This window comes from Bombina bombina, chromosome 3 (assembly GCF_027579735.1).
Source record: "Bombina bombina isolate aBomBom1 chromosome 3, aBomBom1.pri, whole genome shotgun sequence".
In the NCBI taxonomy this organism is placed as follows: Eukaryota; Metazoa; Chordata; class Amphibia; order Anura; family Bombinatoridae; genus Bombina; species Bombina bombina.
In genome coordinates, this window is record NC_069501.1 from 1013214282 (window position 1) to 1013235751 (window position 21470).

Consider the following 21470-nt stretch of genomic DNA (forward strand, 5'->3'; position numbering starts at 1 on the left):
GTGTGTGTATGTGTCTGTGTGTATGTGTGTGTGTGTGTGTCTGTGTATGTGTGTGTGTGTACATGTGTGTGTGTGTGTGTGTGTGTGTGTATGTGTGTGTGTGTACATGTGTCTGTGTGTGTATGTCTGTGTGTGTATGTGTGTGTGTGTGTGTGTATGTGTGTGTGTGTACATGTGTCTGTGTCTGTGTGTGTGTGTACATGTGTGTGTGTATGTGTGTGTGTATGTGTCTGTGTGTATGTGTGTGTGTGTGTGTCTGTGTATGTGTGTGTGTGTACATGTGTGTATGTGTGTGTGTGTGTGTATGTGTGTGTGTGTACATGTGTCTGTGTGTGTATGTCTGTGTGTGTATGTGTGTGTGTGTGTGTGTGTGTACATGTGTCTGTGTCTGTGTGTGTGTGTACATGTGTGTGTACATGTGTATGTGTATGTGTGTGTGTACATGTGTCTGTGTGTGTATGTGTGTATGTGTACATGTGTCTGTGTGTGTGTATGTGTGTATATGTGTGTGTATAATGTATATACATTTCTGACCTTGAACAGGGATTAGTAATGTCAGAGTGACATTACAAAAAGCGTGTATGAATTAGCACTCAACTACTTATGTTGAACATTAAAGGGACATGAAACCCAATTTTTTTCTTTCATGATTTAGAAAGAGCATACAATTATAAACAACTTTCTAATTTACTTATATTATCTAATTTGCTTCATTCTCTTGATATACTTGGCTGAAAAGCATATCTAGATATGCTTAGTAGCTGCTGATTGGTAGCTGCACATAGATGCCTCCTGTGATTGGTTCACCGTGTGCATTGCTATTTCTCCATTAAAGTATATCTAAAGAATGAGGCAAATTAGGTAATAGAAGTAAATTGGAATGTTGTTTAAAATTGTATTCTCTCCCTTAAACATGAAAGTTTGGGTATAGTGTCACTTTAATAAATAGGTGTAATCGATCACCAAGAATAAGAAAGTCGGATTAAAATTTAACTTTTATTCAATATATATTAAAATCGGAGGTAACTAAATTAAAAACACAAATTGTGCACAAGCACAGCTAGGATTGGTAGTAGTATGTGTAAAATCTCTTAGCTTGTCATGTACTAATACTGCCACATATTACTAGTCAATAATAACTTTCTGTACGTCAGACAAGATAAGTACAAATGGTGATATAACAAGTGGCTGACAAGTGTAATAATAGTAGTTAGTGTAAGTACTATCAATGTTGGAATAGTAACAAGTTGGTTTATTCGCAAAAATACTTTGCTGATAAAGTCACTGGTAGTTATCAGGTAATAGTTCGGTTTGTTACGTACGGCCTTTGAAAAAGCTACAAAGCGAAACATGTTACGGGAGTGAGAATCTAGTGATTCCCCATTTTTACTTGCAAATTAGCATGCACTTCTAGCCATAGTTTTTCATTGTTAATACATTTAGTAATACCTCGATGTTGGTGGAATAGCCACAAGTTATATACTTTCTTTACCACTCTCTATCAAAGTTAACTTTAAATAGTCCGCAATTATGAGAGTATACGTAATTGTGAGAGTATACGTAATTGTGAGAGTATACGTAATTGTGAGAGTATACATCGTTATTACGTTGGAGGTTTATCGGCCTCAATCTAGCAGAGCAATATTAATGTTACAATACATTTGTATCTATTTTACTAGGCACAATACTCTGCTGTATAACAACAGGGTGGATTTATACCGCATTATCTTCTTCACCTAGAAATTCAATTATTAGTGGGCAGTGTCCTAAGACACTAGCGTAACCACTTAGAATCCATAGATATAAATGCCGGAGCACACATATACTAATTGCCGATATACTTAGAGTCAGCGACATAGCTCTATACTACCAACCTATATCACTACAAGTTATATTATTGCAATATTCTCTAGTATACTCTGCATTAACGAGCTTACCACAGCATAACTAACGATACCTTATTGAATACATATAGCAATACCTCGATGTTGGTGGAATAGCCACAAATTATATACTCTCATTACCACAGGCTTCTATTTGAGTTAACCGTATTTGAGATAGTATACTTTGTTATTTACGTTGGAGGTCTATAGGCATCTATTTAACAGAGCAATATTAGCGTTATAACAGATTTGTATCTGCTCCACTGGGCACAATACTTTGCTGTATACACAACATATAACAACAGGGCGGATTTATACCGCATTATCTTCTTTACCTAGGAATATTATTATTAGCGGGCAGTGTACTATAACACTAGCGTAACCGCTTAAAACCATAGATATTAACATGGGAGTACATATGTACCCACTGCCGATATACCTAGAGTCAGCGACATAACTCTATACAACCACATATATTATTGATTCTTATCACAGTTAACTATCTGATAGTCTGTAAGCTCACCATAGCATAATTTAAGATACCTTATTAATCTCTTCTGAGATCTGTATCTACTCCCGTGGGTAATACACCTATATACAGGATTTCATCTTCCTATTAGGATAGCACCAGTATTACTCATAAACTATAAGGGAGACCTAGTACTACATTACCTGTACTAATTGATATAAAAATATCTCTCAAGGGTAGCATTATCAATTATCACCAGTTTTCGGCATCTTTTTTCTGCTCCTGTGACATTAGAATTATTTTTATACCATCCATCACCCAGATCTGTTCACTAGAGACGTAACAAACAAAACTATTACGTGATAACTACCAGTGACTTTATCAGCAAAGTATTTTTGCGAATAAACCAACTTGTTACTATTCCAACATTGATAGTACTTACACTAACTACTATTATTACACTTGTCAGCCACTTGTTATATCACCATTTGAACTTATCTTGTCTGACGTACAGAAAGTTATTATTGACTAGTAATATGTGGCAGTATTAGTACATGACAAGCTAAGAGATTTTACACATACTACTACCAATCCTAGCTGTGCTTGTGCACAATTTGTGTTTTTAATTTAGTTACCTCCGATTTTAATATATATTGAATAAAAGTTAAATTTTAATCCGACTTTCTTGTTCTTGGTGATCGATTACACCTATTTGTTAATGTTCAACATAAGTAGTTGAGTGCTAATTCGTACACGCTTTTTGTAATGTCACTCTGACATTACTAATCTCTGTTCATATTAATTGTGTACAGCACCACTTCTCTTCACTAATAGTAGATGGTTACTAATATCAACAATACCCAGTAACCACTGAATTAGGGAACTACTTTAAGTAGTGCCGCTATTCTCCCTTTTGCGTTAAGTAACATTTCTGACCTTACCTGCAACACATATATATATTCAAATTGGAAGATATAGCACTCTCACAGACTTATTATAGTATTGATATCAGGGTGCATCAGGAATAATATAGATGAATGAAGGAAATGCATTCTCTCAATTTATAAATTCAACAAACTTTACTACGTGAGGAAGGGGTGAAAATCTTGAAACGTCACGTAGTAAAGTTAGTTGAATTTATAAATCCAGAGAGAGCATTTTCTTTATATATATATATATATATATATATATATATATATATATATATATATATATATATATATATATATATATATATATATATATTGCAGGTAAAGTCAGAAATTGTGTAATTCTAGCATTACCCAGGTAATGCCTTTAGGCTCACCGGAAACAGAAGTTAAGAAGCAGCGGTCATTACACTGCTGCTCCTTAACTCATCCGCAACCTCTGAGGTTGCGGACAGAAATCATGCTGATCAGATACGATCGGGATGATTGACACCCCCTGTTCTTGTGAACTGCTGGTGCAATACCACCCCCTGCAGATTTGTGGCCAATCGGCCGCTAGCAAGGGGTGTCAATCAACCCGATTGTATTTTATCAGGTTGATTTCTGTCGATTTCTGTCCACCGCCTCAGAGCAGGCGGAAAGGTTATGGAACAGGGCATCAAGCTCCATACAGAGCTTGATAAATATGCCCCCATAGGTCTGTTTGATCTCAGAATGGAAGCTTTTTATGTGGGGAAGTGTAACCATATAAATTTATTTAAGGCATCTGGCATACTGAATTTCATTGATATATTTCTACACTTCCTGACAGAAAAAGATAGGAATTGGATACAGCCCTGATGTAAGCTGAATTCAGCACACCTGTTGATGGATGTGTCTTGAAGAAGACAGGCAGAGTTTTGAGACTATACATTTGTTTGTGAATATCGCTAGGCTATAACCATTTGTTCCAGAAATTGTTTTAACTTTATGCTCTTGATAAAGGTTTCTATTAGCCGAAACACGTTGAGCTGTATTTTAAATAAAACCTGAAGCTGCACCTGAAGACCCCTTAGTGATGAATTTAATAAAAGGCTTATTTTAACTGCAATCTCGTGAGTATAACCAGTTTGTGCACCTATCACATTTTCTGAAATCTGCTACACTATTGTGAGCTCTTTTATTTTGGAGGTGAAAGCAACAAGGTTGACTCAGAGAACATGGGCAGCTTGGTTCCCTGGAGGTGACACAGCGCCACCACTTTCAACACTTTCTGCTTCTATACACGGTTTGGGAGAACCGGGGCTGACAGCGAGCACCTGAAGGGAAGTGCTAACATTGATTCATACTTTAAAGCCCAAAGTAACATCATAAATCAACTCAGTGTAGTCTCTGCATCAAACATATATATTTGATTTTTTTTTAAAAATTACCTGCTTTTTAGCACATTTCAATGAAAAATAAATTTATCAAACATATATATATATACAGTGTATATGTATATATATATATATATATATATATATATTGCTCATTAAGTATGCTTTAGAAGGAGTGCTGTTCAAATGAGGGGGGGGCCTGCCCAATGAGTTCTAGTTCTGTCTCTGAATATCAGGTTTATTTTTAGAAATACTAAAAAGAAAAGCAATAATTTTTACATACATGAAAACTTGCGACTGTCTTTAACCTTCTGTGAGATGTCATCTTCTCCACTAATCTCATCCAGGATCTCCACGCTGCCTGATCTTCTTAAAATAATGTTGTCAAGTGGGTTTTCTCGATCCTAAATTCAGTGATCATAACACTTATTAAACAACATATGATGCAACATTCTCATGCACTGCAACACAATACCAAGGGAGGTTAAAAGCAAGCCAAACAACCTATTATATAACATATTAACAACATATGGTTTAAATAGAGTTGTACTGATATTTTATTAAGGTTTTAAACTAATGTTTACTAAATAAGACATTTTATATTGCTGTAAATTAAAACCTTATGATTAACTTTTCTCACCTTACCATGTATTACACAGGTGGAATGGTGGACTCTATCTACATATTTTTTAGAGTAGGTTTGACCATAACCCATGAACACAATCCCACTGACACCAATAAACATCTAGGTGCCCATAGCATGTCAAAGGTATTTACTTACCTACACAATATAATTTCTCATAGGGGTTAGAATTATTATTATTATTATCAGGAATTTGTAGAGCGCCAACAGATTCTGCAGCGCTATAAACATAGGCAGTATACAAGGTAACATTTATAGGGATCACATGGGTAGAGGGCCCTGCTGAGAGTTGCACTGTTGTAGTCAGCTCTTATGAGGGTGATCTACAAACAGCTGGGCTCATACGCTTACATGCTAAGGGGTTCAAGGGGATAGCAATGGAGTTAGGAAAGGTTAGTGTAGGTTGTATGCATGAAGTTGAGTATACACAGCTAGCAGCAAGCACCGTAAACCGGAAATGAACTCCTCCAAGAGTAACCGCTTTAAAATAGTAACACTATAGTCCTCAATAATAGCTCAGATTGCCGTAGCCCATACAGGGGATCAGTCCATAACACAATTGAGAACGTAAGAAATACGGCAGGCACTACTCCCAAAATCCAGATAGACTCATGAGTAAGCGCCTGTAGGGGGCAAGAAACACGTCAGACTGTTTAGCATACCATTTGCCTGCCATGTCTGTTCAACCTTTTTATCTATTCTAAATAAAATTTTGAACTTTTAAATTATATCAGGGTTTTGGGAGTAGTGCCTGCCATATTTCTTATGTTCTCAATTAGGTTGTATGTATCCCTGAATAGTACAGTCTTTAGTGACTGCTTGAAGCTTTCAAAACTAGGGGAGAGTCTTGTGGAGCGAGGCAGAGAGTTCCACAAGATGGGAGCAAGACTGGAGATGTCTTGTTTATGGGAATGTGAGGACTTAGCAAGAGAGGAGGAGAGTAGGAGATTGTGAGCAGAGCAAAGGGATCGGGAGGGAGAGTATCTGGAGACAAGGTTTGAGATGTAGGGGATCAGTGCAGTTGAGGGCTTTGCATGTCAGAGTGAAAATTTTGTGTTTAAGCTTGGATGCAAGAGAAAGGCAGTGAAGGGATTGGCAGAGAGGTGCAGCAGATGAAGAGCGACATGTAAGGAAGATGAGCCTGGCAGAGGCATTCATTATGGATTGTAAAGGAGATAGGTGGCAGCTAGGGAGACCAGAGAGGATGGCGTTCCAGTTGTCTAGGTGGGAAAGGATAAGAGAATGGATTCAAATCTTAGTTGTGTCTTGTGCAAGGAAGTGTCTAATTTTAGAGATGTTTTAAGGTGGAAGCTGCAGGCTTTAGCCAAGGACTGAATGTGAGGAGTGAAAGAAAGATCTGAGTCAAGTGTGACCCCAAGACATTAGGCATGTGGGGTAGGGGTAATGATGGAGTTATCGATAGTTATAGAGAAGTTGGGGGTGGAGATTTTTGAAGAAGGGGGGAAAATAAGCAGCTCAGTTTTGGAGAGATTTAGCTTAAGGTAGTGAGAGGACATTCAAAATGAGATATGAGAAAGACAGTTAGTGACACGGGTTTGCAAGGAATAAGATAGGACTGGTGCAGAGAGGTAGAATTGGGTGTCATCGGCAAACAAATTATATTGAAACCCTTGGGACTTTATTAAGGAACCCAATGATGATGAGTAGATTGAGAAGAGAAAGGGACAGAGGACAGAGTCTTGCGGTGCCCCAACAGAATGTGGTAACGGGGCAGAGGATGCCCCAGAGAAGGCTACACTAAAGGTAAGTTAGACAGATAGAAAGAGAACCATGAGAGAGCTGTGTCGCAAATGTTGAAGGATTGGAGGGTTTGGAGCAAAAGAGGGTGGTCGACAGTATCAAAGGCTGCAGACAGATCAAGGAGAATAAGCAGAGAGAAGTGGCCTTTAGATCTTGCTGTAATTAGGTTGTTGGTAACCTTAACAATTGCTGTTTCTGTGGAGTGATGGGGGCTAAATACAGATTGCAGTGGGTCAAGGAGGGAATTTAGTGTAAGGAAATGAGATAGACTTGCATATACTAGTTTTTCAAGAAGCTTCGAGGCAAGAGGGAGTAGGGAAAAGGGTGGTAGTTGAATGGGGAGGATGGATCGAGAGAAGGTTTTTTTGAGGATAGGTGTGACCAGTGCATGTTTAAAGGGACATAAAACAAGTTGGGATAGAGAAAAAATATGATATGTATTTTAATTACTTTACCTGCAAATTTATACTGCAGTACCTCACCATTAACCCTTTCTTTTATGTTTCCAAATTGTACAGATCTAACTCCACCCCACAAAATTCCTTTTATGGCTGCATCTATATCCACCATTGATTTGGTAGAATAAAAGACTGTAACACTTATTATCTGCTGGAGCATGTCTAGAAGCAAATAAGCTGTTGTGAACTCAGTTGAAATACAATGCCAGTGTTTCTGATACTAAACATTGATGAGGAGTGGATCAGGCTTCTCCAGACAGAATGGCTTTGTAAGCAATTTTGCTTATTTTTGAAAATTATTTTAAAATACTTGCCATCAATTTTTTAATGCAAACTATTTTTTTACTTAATTAGCCCTTTTAGGATATGCTCAGATCTTAACATGTTTTATGGCACTTTAAGAGATGAGGGAAATATACTAGTGCTGAGGGAAAAGTTGAAGATGTATGTGAGTATAGGGGTAAGGGTAGAAGGGAGGGAGGGGAATAGCTGTGAGGGGATGGGGTCAAGGGGACAGGTAGTGAGGTAAGAGGATAGTATAAGGGCAGAAACTTCACCCTCTGTAACAGGGGCATAAGAGCTTAATTTATGGCTACGTGGGTTTTGGATGATTGCAAGCTTTTGAGGGGGTGAAAGACTGGTAGTATGTTAAGAGATGATTTCATTTCTGATGGAGTCTATTTTGTTATTTAAGTAGCTGGCAAAATCTTGAGCTGAGAGAGAAGTTGTAGTAGGAGGTGGGGGTGGGCGGAGAAGAGTATTGAACGTGGAGAATAGACGTTTTGGGTTTAAAGAAAAAGTAGAGATAAGATTGGAGAAGTAATGTTGCTTATATAGATTAAGGGCAGAATAGTAAGAGTTCAAGATGAACTTGTAGTTAAGAAAGTCAGCTGAACTCCGAGATTTTCTACAGTGTCACTCAGCAGTATGGGAACATCTGCATAGGTACTGTGTCAGAGGAGTATGCCAGGGCTGATGATGAGTGTATGATTTCCGAGCTATGGTATGTGGGGCCAGATTGTCAAGAACCGATGTAAGGGTGGAGTTATAGTGGCAGATAGATAGGAAAGGTTCAAGAGAGCTAGCGAGCTGTTGCTGATCTAATAACTTGATGCTTCTGTGAAGCTTGGCGTGAGGGGTAGAAAAAGGGAGAGTTGTTGTGAGGGATGTGATGTTACAAGTGAGGAGATGATGGTCAGAAAGAGGAAAAGGGAAGTTTGTAAAGTTTGAGATAGTGCATCAATAGCTGAAAATCAGATCAAGGGAGTGACCATCTTTGTGAGTGGGCGAGTCAGTCCATTGAGAGAGGCCGAAAGAGGAACAGGGAGGTTGAAGTCGCCAAGAATGAGGGCAGGGGTGTCTTAGGAACGAAAATAAGGTAGCGAGGCAGCAAAGTGATCTAGAAATAAAGTTGATGAGCCAGGGGCAGTATATGACTGCAACACGTATAGTGAGGGGAGAGAATAAGCAAATCATGTGTGTTTCGGATGAAGAAAATGTGAGGAAAGAGAAGAGCTGTATTTACTGAAAGGTGCAACGAGAGGAAAGTAAAATACCAACACCACCTCCTTGTCTATTATCAGACCTATAGATAGACAAATAGGGGTTAAATAAGGGCGCTAAAAGCTTAAGATACCTCAAATAAGCAATAACAATAATTTGTAGGATATAAATGACCAGGTAGAAATGTGTTTACAGAATTTAATAAACAAAACAGAAATAAAATAATATGTATTAAGAAGATAGGGATGTATCCCTTATAGCTGAGCAATTTATCACTATAGAAATTCGATACAGAGTGGCAAATTAAAACTTATTTGAGTAAAAAAATATGCAAGATTTAAAAAGTCCATTGACCAAGCAAATGTAACAGAGATAACTTCGTTAGGGGTGACTTGATACTTTAAACGTTGTCATCACTTTTTAGTTGGTGCATAGCGTACACAGATTTTTTTCAATTCAAAATATTGTGTATAGTAAATTCCACAAAGTTCTTTACACAAGTCTCAGTCTTGTGAAACTTAATATTATTTGTACCTTGTTACGGTTCCAAAGGAAATGTTCTCTGTGGAGAGCTTCTAATTGTTAGCCTCAGTGTCTGTTCCTCGAGATTCCGGCGTCTGGCGTCACCGCTTCCAGCTTAGGGGCTTGTCTTAGCCTGGCCAACCAGATCCGTTCATGAGATGTCATGAATAATGACACACCACTCTATGTTGTAAGCGGGGACCTTAAGGATGTTAATTTTTAGAGCCAGAGTTTGCTCTTAGTTCTATGCACGCAAACCCGCTCTCATAGATGAAATAGAGTAAAAAGTTCAACATACAACCCGGGTTGACTGATACGTTGCAATGGTCATTCTTTAAGTTAAAAGCAATATCAGAAGCTGGTCCTTGATATTAGAATATGGTGCTGGTTTCAACGCGTTTCACTCCTTACAGAGCTTTATCTAGAATAACTAGCCCATACTCATAATCCTTCATTTAAAGGGACAAATCACATCTCATTGGTTGCTTGTTTAAAATCTCAATTACAGGTGGAATTTTTCTTCTTTCACTCTTGCACTTCAGATAATATGTTCGACAGCCTCATTTTAAGGTGGAATTTTTTCTTTATTGATTTATTATCAGACCTAGGAGTGTGGCTAAAGTGAAGATCGAATGACTCATCCTAGCAAAGCTAAACTGATTAGTGTTAGGACCAGTCTATTTTGGAACACCTTGTAAGTGGTGACTGGCTTAGCAGAATATGGCCATATTGTGTGCCTAAGATCCCATTTTTATTTAAAAGCATATTTAACAGGCAAAACTTTTTGCAGCATAAATATATGTTAATAATATTGTGAGACAATGATCCCAATTTTATTTTAACAATTTAAAGAATATTTAGCAGACGAATATATTTTTTAAAGTATATATAAATATGTTATAAATATGTGGACTTAATTGTTTGGATGTGCGCCAATACATGTTGTTGTGTTGTTTTGTTATTTTGGTCACTTTGGCAGCACTCCCACAATATGTGTGCTAATATATAAAAGGCCTTTTTTTCAGGTGTGCTTAACCAAACCCCTTTGTTGTTGTATTTCTTAAATAGAGAGCTGACCCAATCCCTTTGGTTAAAGCACACCACCCAGCCCGGGTTTGTTCCAGATAATGTGATTGTGATATATATATATATATATATATATATATATATATATATATATATATATATATATATATATATATATATATATAAAGCTAGGGATTTTCATTCTGTGCAGACATGGTTTGAGACATAGTACTGCAGTGTTGGAATTCTGTATTTGAATATTAGAAATCGAATGACTCAGCCCAGCAAAGCTAAACTGATTAGTGTTAGGACCAGTCTATTTTTGGACACCTTGTAAGTGGTGACTGGCTTAGCAGAATATGGCCATATTGTGTGCCTAAGATCCCATTTTTATTTAAAAGCATATTTAACAGGCAAAACTTTTTGCAGCATAAATATATGTTAATAATATTGTGAGACAATGATCCCAATTTTATTTTAACAATTTAAAGAATATTTAGCAGACGAATATATTTTTTGAAGTATATATAAATATGTTATAAATATGTGGACTTAAGTGTTTGGATGTGCGCCAATACTTGTTGTTGTGTTGTTAAAGTGAAGGCCCCCATGTGACAGTGCAGCGGCGGAAGCTATGTCTGAAGGAGAGAGACAGGTTTCTGTGAGAGCCAGAAGATTGAGAGAGTGGGAGATAAAGAGGTCATGGATAGAACTCAGCTTGTTGCAAACAGAGCGAGAGTTTTAGAGTGCACAAGTGAAGGGGGTGGTGGCTTTGGATCCAAGAGAGATGAGATTAAGGTTACCAGAGTTTTGTTTTTGAATTCTATTGAAAGCACAAATGGTTGTGCAAGGCTATGAAGTTGTGGGAGACCAGGATTAGGGGAGATGTCACCAGCAGCCAGTATGAGCAAGAGGGAGAAAGACATGAGATGAGATGCAGATTTGCAGTAATGAGATTGTTTTTGGGATGAGGTGTGAGGGGGAGAGAGAGTCTTTAGGAATGTGTGAAGCTCATGAATACAAAAGTAAGGTGAGGTTAAAGGGACACTGAACCCAAATTTTTTTCTTTTGTAATTCAGAAAGAGCATGCAATTTTAAGCAACTTTCTAATTTACTCCTATTATCAATTTTTCTTCGTTCTCTTGCTATCATTATTTGAAAAAGAAGGCATCTAAGCTTTTTTTTGGTTTCAGTACTCTGGACAGCACTTTTTTATTGGTGGATGAATTTATCCACCAATCAGCAAGGACAACCCAGGTTGTTCACCAAAAATGGGCCGGCATCTAAACTTACATTCTTGCATTTCAAATAAAGATACCAAGAGAATGAAGAAAATTTGGTAATAGGAGTAAATTAGAAAGTTGCTTAAAATTTCATGCTCAATCTGAATCACGAAATAATGTTTTTGGGTACAGTGTCCCTTTAAGAGAGATGGGCTAATGAACAGTGCAGGTGGTGAGGGGGAAGGAATAATGCAGTAAAGTAGTTTGTTATAGAGACAAAAGGTGGCAAAAAGGAATATAAAGATATTGAGCATTTTTTCAAAATAATCAAACAGTGGATAAAACACAGAATTACAACAGAACTTGCCTTGTCCCTTGTCCAAACCTTGTTCAATTCTTGTATAATTATTTTGCCCAATTCTTAGTGCCTCACTTATAGATGTTCACTTAAGAGATGTGAACAGATGATGTAACAATACTGCTATCTAAACCTGCAATGCTAACCCCTGCAATGCTACCCTATAGTTAAATTTATAGGACAGAGAGTTCAAATGATGACAAATTAGCGGCTATAGTATTACCAATGTTTAGTTTGTTCAAAAGCCCATTCAAGAACTGTCTGTGCACTTTATATAAATCACATGGATTCGAATGAATGGACTAAACCTGCAAATATTAACATGAATGTCATCACTATCTACTTGATCCAGATATTACTTTACAAGAAGATATTCATTTAGTTCATCAGTTAAAGATGTTATCCTCTTGCTGACCCACAACCTTATAGTTTTATGAAATAAAAATCAATATTTAAATTTAAAATGGCATTAAACACTAAATACATTTTGAGTTAGTCTAGTCATGGGTGCCACCATGTTCAAACCTATCTTTAACTGTGTTCAAGTGCTGGTCTGTTTGTACCTGGGCAGTACCTGTGATTAGAGAGAGGTTCGTGAAATGTATTTAGTGTTTTTCTTGCCCCACCATTTCACAGGACATTCATGTTCAATGCATAAAAATATATTTCTGTTACAAAATAACTTCATATTCACAAAGGTCCACCAACACGGTGCAGCTTATATCAATATCCGTAATGCCCAAAAGGCATATTAAATCAAGGCCCACGTGCCTTAAAAAGAAAATCACCCCAAACCATTCAAGAAAATAAAAAAAATCCCTACAAAACAGCTCAATTATAACTTGACCGTAATGTGATGACTTAGGTCCCAATGTTGTAAACATTGTCACCATAGCAATATGTTCTAAATATCTCCGCATTGCAATTAAGATTGCAGGTGAAATATTCTAAAGGGATTAAATCACTGTTAGAAGGCAGTCTCACCAAGAGAGGTTTTACTATTCTTCACTGTGGGAGGCAATAGTTCTCTGCCACTGGTGTAATTTAAATGATCCCTTTAGACAGTATTGTATGACAACACAATTTACATGTGTGAACTGAAACGCAGCCTCTTTCGTTACAAAAGAATAGTTAAACTAATACATGAATAATAAACCTATATGAGCTAGAAGATTGTGGGTATATTGTACATGTGTACAGATTGTGTGCTTATATATATATATATATATATATATATATATATATATATATATATATATATATATGAATATATATTTAAACATCAGATTAACATACTTAGCAGATTCAAAACACATTCCTTTTTTTCTTTCCTTGATTTAGCAATAGAAGTAACAGCCAAGGGCCCAATTGAAACCAATTAAAGAAAACAGTGACTAATACACTTTTATACAGAACAAGTGCACATGCACTTGTACCTTGAAACTTATACCATATGGAGAATTCCTCAGACCCCAAAGAAATTGTCCTTCAATACAAACTTTCTTACAGGAAAGTAATGAATTAATGATTAGACTAAAATACAACCTTGAAATCAATTATTACAATGTTAAGAGAAAAACAAAAACATTGGCATTCCAAAACAAATTACCATGTGCAATGCATAAATACAACAAGTACAAATTATTCAAAAAGAAAATTGGCTCAGACTACAAAGTGATCCACAACTAGCTGGTATAATAGGTCATAGAGTATCTAGGAGATCCAAAAATTTGAAGGACAAATTAGTTCAATGCCATTACATATAAATTCCAAGAAAACCATTGTTGAAGCCAGGTAACTATTTATGTGGAACATGTTCCATATGTATCAATGAAGCGCCAATTAGAAACATAGAAACAAAGAATTTGACGGTAGATAAGAACCAAAAAGGCCCAACATTAAAGATAACCCCATTAAATACTTTTTTCATCAGTGGTGGGTAATATATATAATCTACTGTCCGTGCAATAAAATCAATATTGGCATGACTGAAATACAAGTAATAATGAGAGTATCAGAGCATATGAACAATGTCAAAAATGCAGATCAGGATCAAATATGGAAAAAATATTAACCAGTATAGCCAAACATTTTCAAAAATATTATAAAATTCTTTTTAAACCAGTAAATTTCACTGGGAATTAGAGGAGGTAATATGGAAAGATCTCTGATAAATGCAGAATGCAGATCAATATATCTATTCAATACAGTTAACCCTTGAGGATTAAACCTCAAGGATTAAATGATAATAATAATTTTTATGTTTACTTAAAAAAAAAACACCACTAACAATCTTATACAGTATATACATTCATGGCTAAAAATATTGGCACCCCTGAATTTCTGTCAAATAATGCACCACTTTTTCCAGAATATTGTTTCAATTACAAATGTTTAGGCATTCTCAGGTTTATTTATTTTGTTTGTATTGATTTGACACACAAAAATGGAGAGAAAAAGCCAAATCTGACACATTCCACACAAAACTCAAAAAATGGACTGGACAACATTATTGGCACCTTCTCAAAAGTGTAATAAATAATTGCATTCCAAGTCTGTGATGCTCCTATAATTTGTAATTAAAGTCACCTGTATCAATTAACAGAAGCTGACAATATAGAAATCACACTGGCAACCAGTTAAAATGGTGAAAATTGACTCAACTTTTCTGTTGTGTGTCTCTGTGTGCCACACTGAACATAGAGAAGAGAAAGAGCAGCAAAGAATTGTCTGAGGCTTTGAGAATAAAAATTATGGAAAAGCATGGACAATCTCAAGGTTACAAGTCCATCTCCAGAGATCTTAATGTTCCTGTGTCCACTGTACTCAACATTGTCAAGAAGTTTACTGCCCATGGCACTGTAGCTAATCTCCCTGGACGTGGACGAAAGAGAAAAATTGATCAAAGATTTCAATGAAGAATTGTTCGAACCTCGATCCACTTCCACACACATTCAAGCTGACCTTCAGGCACAGGGTACAAATGTGTCAGCTTGCATTATATGTCGCCATCTGAATGAAAAGGGACGCTATGGTAGGAGACCCAGAAGGACCCCACTGCTGACACAGAAACATAAAAAAGCCAGATTGGAGTTTGCCAAAACTTACCTGAGGAAGTCAAAATCCTTTTGGGAGAATGTGCTGTGGATTGACAAAACTAAATTACAGCTTTTTGGTAAAGCCCATCATTCTACTGCTTTCAGAAAAAGAAATTAGGCTTTTAAAGAAAAGAATACAGTTCCTACAGTCAAGTATGGTGGAGGTTCACTGATGTTGATGGATGTCTTGACTGTGTGAATGGCATTATGACATCTGGAGACTACCAAAGAATTCTGTGGTGCAATGTAGGGCCCAGTGTCAGAAAGTTGGGTCTCTTTCAGAGGTCATGGGTTTTACAGCAGCACAATGACCCAAAGCACACGTCAAAAAGCATCCAGAAATGGTTTAAGACAAAGAGCAGGAGAGTACTGAACTGGCTAGCAATGAGTCCAGATCTGAATTCCATAGAGCACCTGTGGAGAGATCTCAAAACAGCATTTGGGAAAAGGAACCATCCAATCTGAGAGACTTGGAGCAGTTAGCAAAAGAAGAGTGGTCCAAAATTCCAGTAGAGAGGTGTAAGAAACTAATTGATGGTTACAGGAAGCGATTGATTTAAGTTATTTTTTCCAAGGGGTATGCTACCAAATATTAAATTGAGCGTGCCAATAATAAATGCAGGGGTGCCAATATTTTTGGCCATGACTGTATATATATATTCCTCTCTATCCTAATACCTCACTTCCTCCTCCCCCTGTCTATCAATCATTAAAACATTTTAATAGTAGTGTTTTTAGAATAACTGTACCTCAGGACCATCTAACCTTAAATATATTTAAATATATATATATATATATATATATATATATATATATATATATATATATATATATATATATTTATATATATATATATACACATATATATATAGTATCTCACAAAAGTGAGTATACCCCTCACATTTTGGTAAATATTTTATTATATCTTTTCATGTGACAACACTGAAGAAATGACACTTTGCTACAATGTAAAGTAGTGAGTGTACAGCCTGTATAAGAGTGTAAATGTACTGCCCCCTCAAAATAACTCAACACACAGCCATTAAGGTCTAAACCGTTGGCAACAAAAGTGAGTACACCCCTAAGGGGAAATGTCCAAATTGGGCCCAAAGTGTCAATATTTTGTGGGCCACCATTATTTTCCAGCACTGCCTTAACCCTCTTGGGCATGGAGTTCACCAGAGCTTCACAGGTTGCCACTGGAGTCCTCTTTTATTCTTCCATGATGACATCACAGAGCTGGTGGATGTTAGAGACCTTGCGCTCCCCCACTTTCCATTTGAGTATGCCCCACAGATGCTCAATAGTGTTTAGGTCTGGAGACATGCTTGGCCAGTCCATCACATTTACCCTCAGCTTCTTTAGCAAGGCAGTGGTCGTCTTGGAGGTGTGTTTGGGGTTGTTATCATGTTCAAATACTGCCCTGCAGCCCAGTCTCCGAAGAGAGGGGATCATGCTCTCCTTCAGTATGTCACAGTACATGTTGGCATTTATGGTTCCCTCAATGAACTGTACCTCCCCAGTGCCGGCAGCACTCATGCAGGCCCAGACCATGGCACTTCCACCACCATGCTTGACTGTAGGCAAGACACACTTGTCTTTGTACTCCTCACCTGGTTGCCGCCACACACGCCGGACACCATCTGAACCAAATAAGTTTATCTTGGTCTCATCGGACCACAGGACAGGATTCCAGTAATCCATGTCGTAAGTCTGCTTGTCTTCAGCAAACTGTTTGCGGGCTTTCTTGTGCATCATCTTTAGAAGAGGCTTCCTTCTGCCATGACAGCCATGCAGACTAATTTGATGCAGTGTGCGGCATATGGTTTGAGCACTGACAGGCTGACCCCCCACCCCTTCAACCTCTGCAGCAATGCTGGCAGCACTCATACATCTATTTCCCAAAGACAACCTCTGGATAAGACGCTGAGCATGTGCACTCAACTTCTTTGGCCGACCATGGCGAGGCATGTTCTGAGTGGAACCTGTCCTGTGAAACCGCTGTATGGTCTTGCCCACCATGCTGCAGCTCAGTTTAAGGGTCTTGGCAATCTTCATATAACTTAGGCCATCTTTATGTAGAGCAACAATTCTTTTTTCAGATCCTCAAAGAGTTCATTGCCATGAGGTGCCATGTTGAACTTCCAGTGACCAGTATGAGAGAGTGTGAGAGCCATAACACCAAATTTAACACACCTGTTCCCCATTCACACCTGAGACCTTGTAACACTAATGAGTCACATGACACCGGGGAGGGAAAATGGCTAATTGGGCCTAATTTGGACATTTCCACTTAGGGGTGTACTCACTTTTGTTGCCAACGGTTTAGACATTAATGGCTGTGTGTTGAGTTATTTTGAGGGGAAAGCAAATTTACACTGTTATACAGGCTGCACACTCACTACTTTACATTGTAGCAAAGTGTCATTTCATCAGTGTTGTCACATGAAAAGATATAATGAAATATTTGCAAAAATGTGAGGGGTGTACTCACTTTTGTGAAGGGACAGTAAAGTCAAAATTAAAGTTTTGGTGGTTTACAGGGCCGGCGTTTGGTATTAGGCAGTATAGGCAGCCGCCTTTGTACGCACCAGCAGGAGGGCACGCTGAGAGCGGTGCCGACTGCCAAGGATACATTACACACAGACAGTTCTGTTCTACAGTCAGCTCAGTCTTCCTGTCCCAGTGGGCTGGCCCGCCCGGCTATTGCTTATAATAGTTATAGGATGGCTGCCTGCCTATGGGAATGTGGGCGTGTGAGGTGTCAGAGTGTCAGCGTGGAGGAGACGGAGCTCACTTGCGCAGCTACGTTGCCTGCTGCTGCCCACTCTTAGGACTACACTAATTTCCTCCTTCCTATATCATGTCACTCACTCAGCACGAGGGAGAAATCGTGCAGGAGAGGGATGAGCCGTCTGACTCCATATGATGTCTGAGGCTCAGGCTCACACACACACTGCACCATCTAGAGGTGAGGTGAGTGATGTTGCTGCCCAAGACGGAGACAAACCCTTTAATGTATAGTCGCTGGGCGCTGGCTGCTCAGGTCAACCATCAATTGATGCCATGTTACATTTATCAGGAAACTAGAAAGTCATTATACTACTATATATATATATATATATATATATATATATATATATATATATATATATATATATATATATATATATATATATATTCTGTACTGTCGGATGGTGGACACAATCACATGGCTGATGGCTTATAGCTAAGGATTAGGAAATATTAATTTTACTGGTCTGACTGTGAGTGAGAAATATTATATTATCACTCTACCTCCCTCACAGGCAGTGTAGCTGCAGCACCAGGGATTTAAGCTAGCGATAACTGTCCCCTACACATGAGCTGACAGGTTAGCTATTTACACTGATCACTGTACCTCCCTCACACATAGTGTACCTGCAGCACCAGGGAGTTAAGTTACATAGGTAACTGTCCCCTACACATGAGCTGACAGGTTAGCTATTTACTGATCACTGTACCTCCCTCACACAAAGTGTAGCTGCAGCACCCGGGAGTTAAGCTAGAGATAACAGTTCCCTACACATGAGCTGATAGGTTAGCTATTTACTAATCACTGTACCTCCCTCACATGCTGTGTAGCTGCAGCACCAGGGAGTTAAGTTACATAGGTAACTGTACCCTACACATGAGCTGACAGGTTAGCTATTTACTAATCACTGTACCTCCCTCACAGGCAGTGTAGCTGCAGCACCAGGGAGTTAAGTTACATAGGTAACTGTACCCTACACATGAGCTGATAGGTTAGCTATTAACTGATCACTGTACCTCCCTCACAGGCAGTGTAGCTGCAGCACCAGGGAGTTAAGTTACATAGGTAAATGTACCCTACACATGAGCTGATAGGTTAGCTATTAACTGATCACTGTACCTCCCTCACAGGCAGTGTAGCTGCAGCACCAGGGAGTTAAGCTAGAGATAACTGTTCCCTACACATGAGCTGACAGGTTAGCTATTTACTAATCACTGTACCTCCCTCACAGGCAGTTTAGCTGCAGCACCAGGGAGTTAAATTAGAGATAACTGTACCCTACACATGAGCTGACAGGTTAGCTATTTACTAATCACTGTACCTCCCTCACAGGCAGTTTAGCTGCAGCACCAGGGAGTTAAATTAGAGATAACTGTACCCTACACATGAGCTGACAGGTTACTATTTACCAGTGTAGCTGCAGAACCAAGTTAAGCTAGAGAAATGGATGCATTTCAGTTTTGAATAGCATTTTTGTAATATATATGTATTAGCAAAAAAAAAACTATAGCTGTTTCAAAAGTGTATTTAATTATGCACCATGCACCAGCATTTTAAACACAGCACTTGCTCAGAGAGCCTTAGGTGATTGTATCATCTGGTAATAACTCAAGTTTGCTGACATGATATAAGCCCCACTTGCACTCTGAGCAGCTGCACTATTTAAAATGCTGGTGCACTGAGAATATCTAGCTATGCTTCACATGCACATGCAGAGAAAAATACTAACACTAATAACTTTTACTAGAAGCATGTTCTCCGATACATGTATATTGCAATTATGTTTCTAATGTTTCTATAAACATTGTTGCAAACACTACTGCCAGATGGCTAAAGAAACGTGCATGCTACTGAGCTTACCTAGGATTACTCTTAACAAAAGATTTCAAGAGTTTTAAGCAAAAATTATAATAGAAGTAAATTGGAAAGGTGTTTCAAATTGAATGCTCTATCCAATCCATTAAAGTTTAAATTTACTGTCCCTTTAACTGTAAAATGATGTTTTAAGCAGGCCTGGACTGGCCATAGGGCATACAAGGCAAATGCTCAGTTGGCCAGAATCTTATGTGGGCCTTGCTGCTATATACCACACTCTCTAAATATGGGCCACACTCTCTTAATATGGGTAACAATAAATTTAAAGCATAAAGTACATTTTCTGTCTGGCTATTAAGCACAGGTGCTGCAAAACGAGCGATCTGATGTTTTATGGCTACGTAGCTGACAGAGGTCTAACTGGTGTGGGCTGCTCTGCATTTAAATGCCTAGGCCTATTTTCTAGTCCCAGCCCAGTCCTGGTTTTAAGTTTAGTAAATCTAAGTCATTTTTGTGCCAACCCCTACCTCTGTCCATCTGGTTATTAAGTATTTATACAGATATACACAGGAGATTTCTAAATAGTGCAGTTTACATTCATCACAATGTATAAATCGCCCTCAACAAGCGCTTGTAATCCATCTCTTGACACAAACAATGAATCTTCCAGTACTTCCAGTTAATGTCTAATTTAAAAGAAAGATCTAGGTCTCATATGGCAATAACTTTAAGAGTAGGCTAAACTGTGTCAGATAAATGACAGACTGTATAATATATTTGGTGGTGATATCACATACCAGCCTTTCGATGACCCTCTGCAGAGCATCATACCACTCCTGAATAACTAGGTCCTTGTCAGATTGCAGAAGGAACTCATTCCCTGTCACCATGCGGAGCTGAAAAAGCACAGAAAGTATGTTAAATTTAGTGGGTTAATGTGAATTTGTGAGGACACTAGGAACTTCCTATGTGATTCTATGCAATGTTTCCCTCAAGCCAATACACATTTCACTTTTACTTAATTTGGTGAAGTTACTGAGACTAGAGAGAGTTTTCTAATGTTAGTGAATCTAAGCTAGCAATTTATAGTGAGAAGTAAACTAGATTTAATCAGTATCTCACACAGGCTTCTGTGAAAATTTTAGATTTTTTTTATGGATTCCTTACATAAGTGGAAAATAGGGCAGAAGGAAATTTTATAGATTTGTTCATGCAGTTTAAAAAAATCATGTGACACTGAGTGGGAAAGACCAAACACAGAATGCATGATATAGCGCACAGACCACACACAGATTTGTGCAAAAAAGTAGTATTTGCCAGGATACTCAAGGAGTCATCTCTGAAGAACTAACAACAAACAGCTAGATTACGAGTTGTGCGTTAGGCTGAAAAAGCAGCGTTAACAGGTCCTAACGCTGCTTTTTCACTACCGCTGCTATTATGAGTCTTGCAGGTTTAGGGGCAACGCACACTTCTTTGGCCTTAACGCAAAACAACTTACGTAAACTTCGTAAAGCCTTTTTTCTATGGGACTTCCATAGCGCTGGTATTACGAGTCTGTCCTGGGAGGCCAAAAAGTGAGCGGTACACCCTCTACCTCCAAGATCTGTAACGCATTTTAAAATCAGTA

The 21470-nt window shown here is 38.1% G+C and overlaps 1 protein-coding gene across 3 annotated transcripts in view; it reads right to left on the reverse strand.

The window, feature by feature from the left end:
• Positions 1 to 21470, reverse strand: part of ARHGAP9 (Rho GTPase activating protein 9) — a 343366-nt gene that overhangs the window by 76205 nt on the left and 245691 nt on the right. For all 3 annotated transcript variants that reach the window (XM_053708184.1, XM_053708185.1, XM_053708186.1), the window contains 2 exons: positions 20638 to 20736; positions 4923 to 5043 (listed from right to left, as the gene is read on the reverse strand). In XM_053708184.1, the coding sequence (XP_053564159.1) occupies positions 4923 to 5043; positions 20638 to 20736 (220 nt within the window). The remainder of the gene's footprint in view (positions 1 to 4922; positions 5044 to 20637; positions 20737 to 21470) is intronic.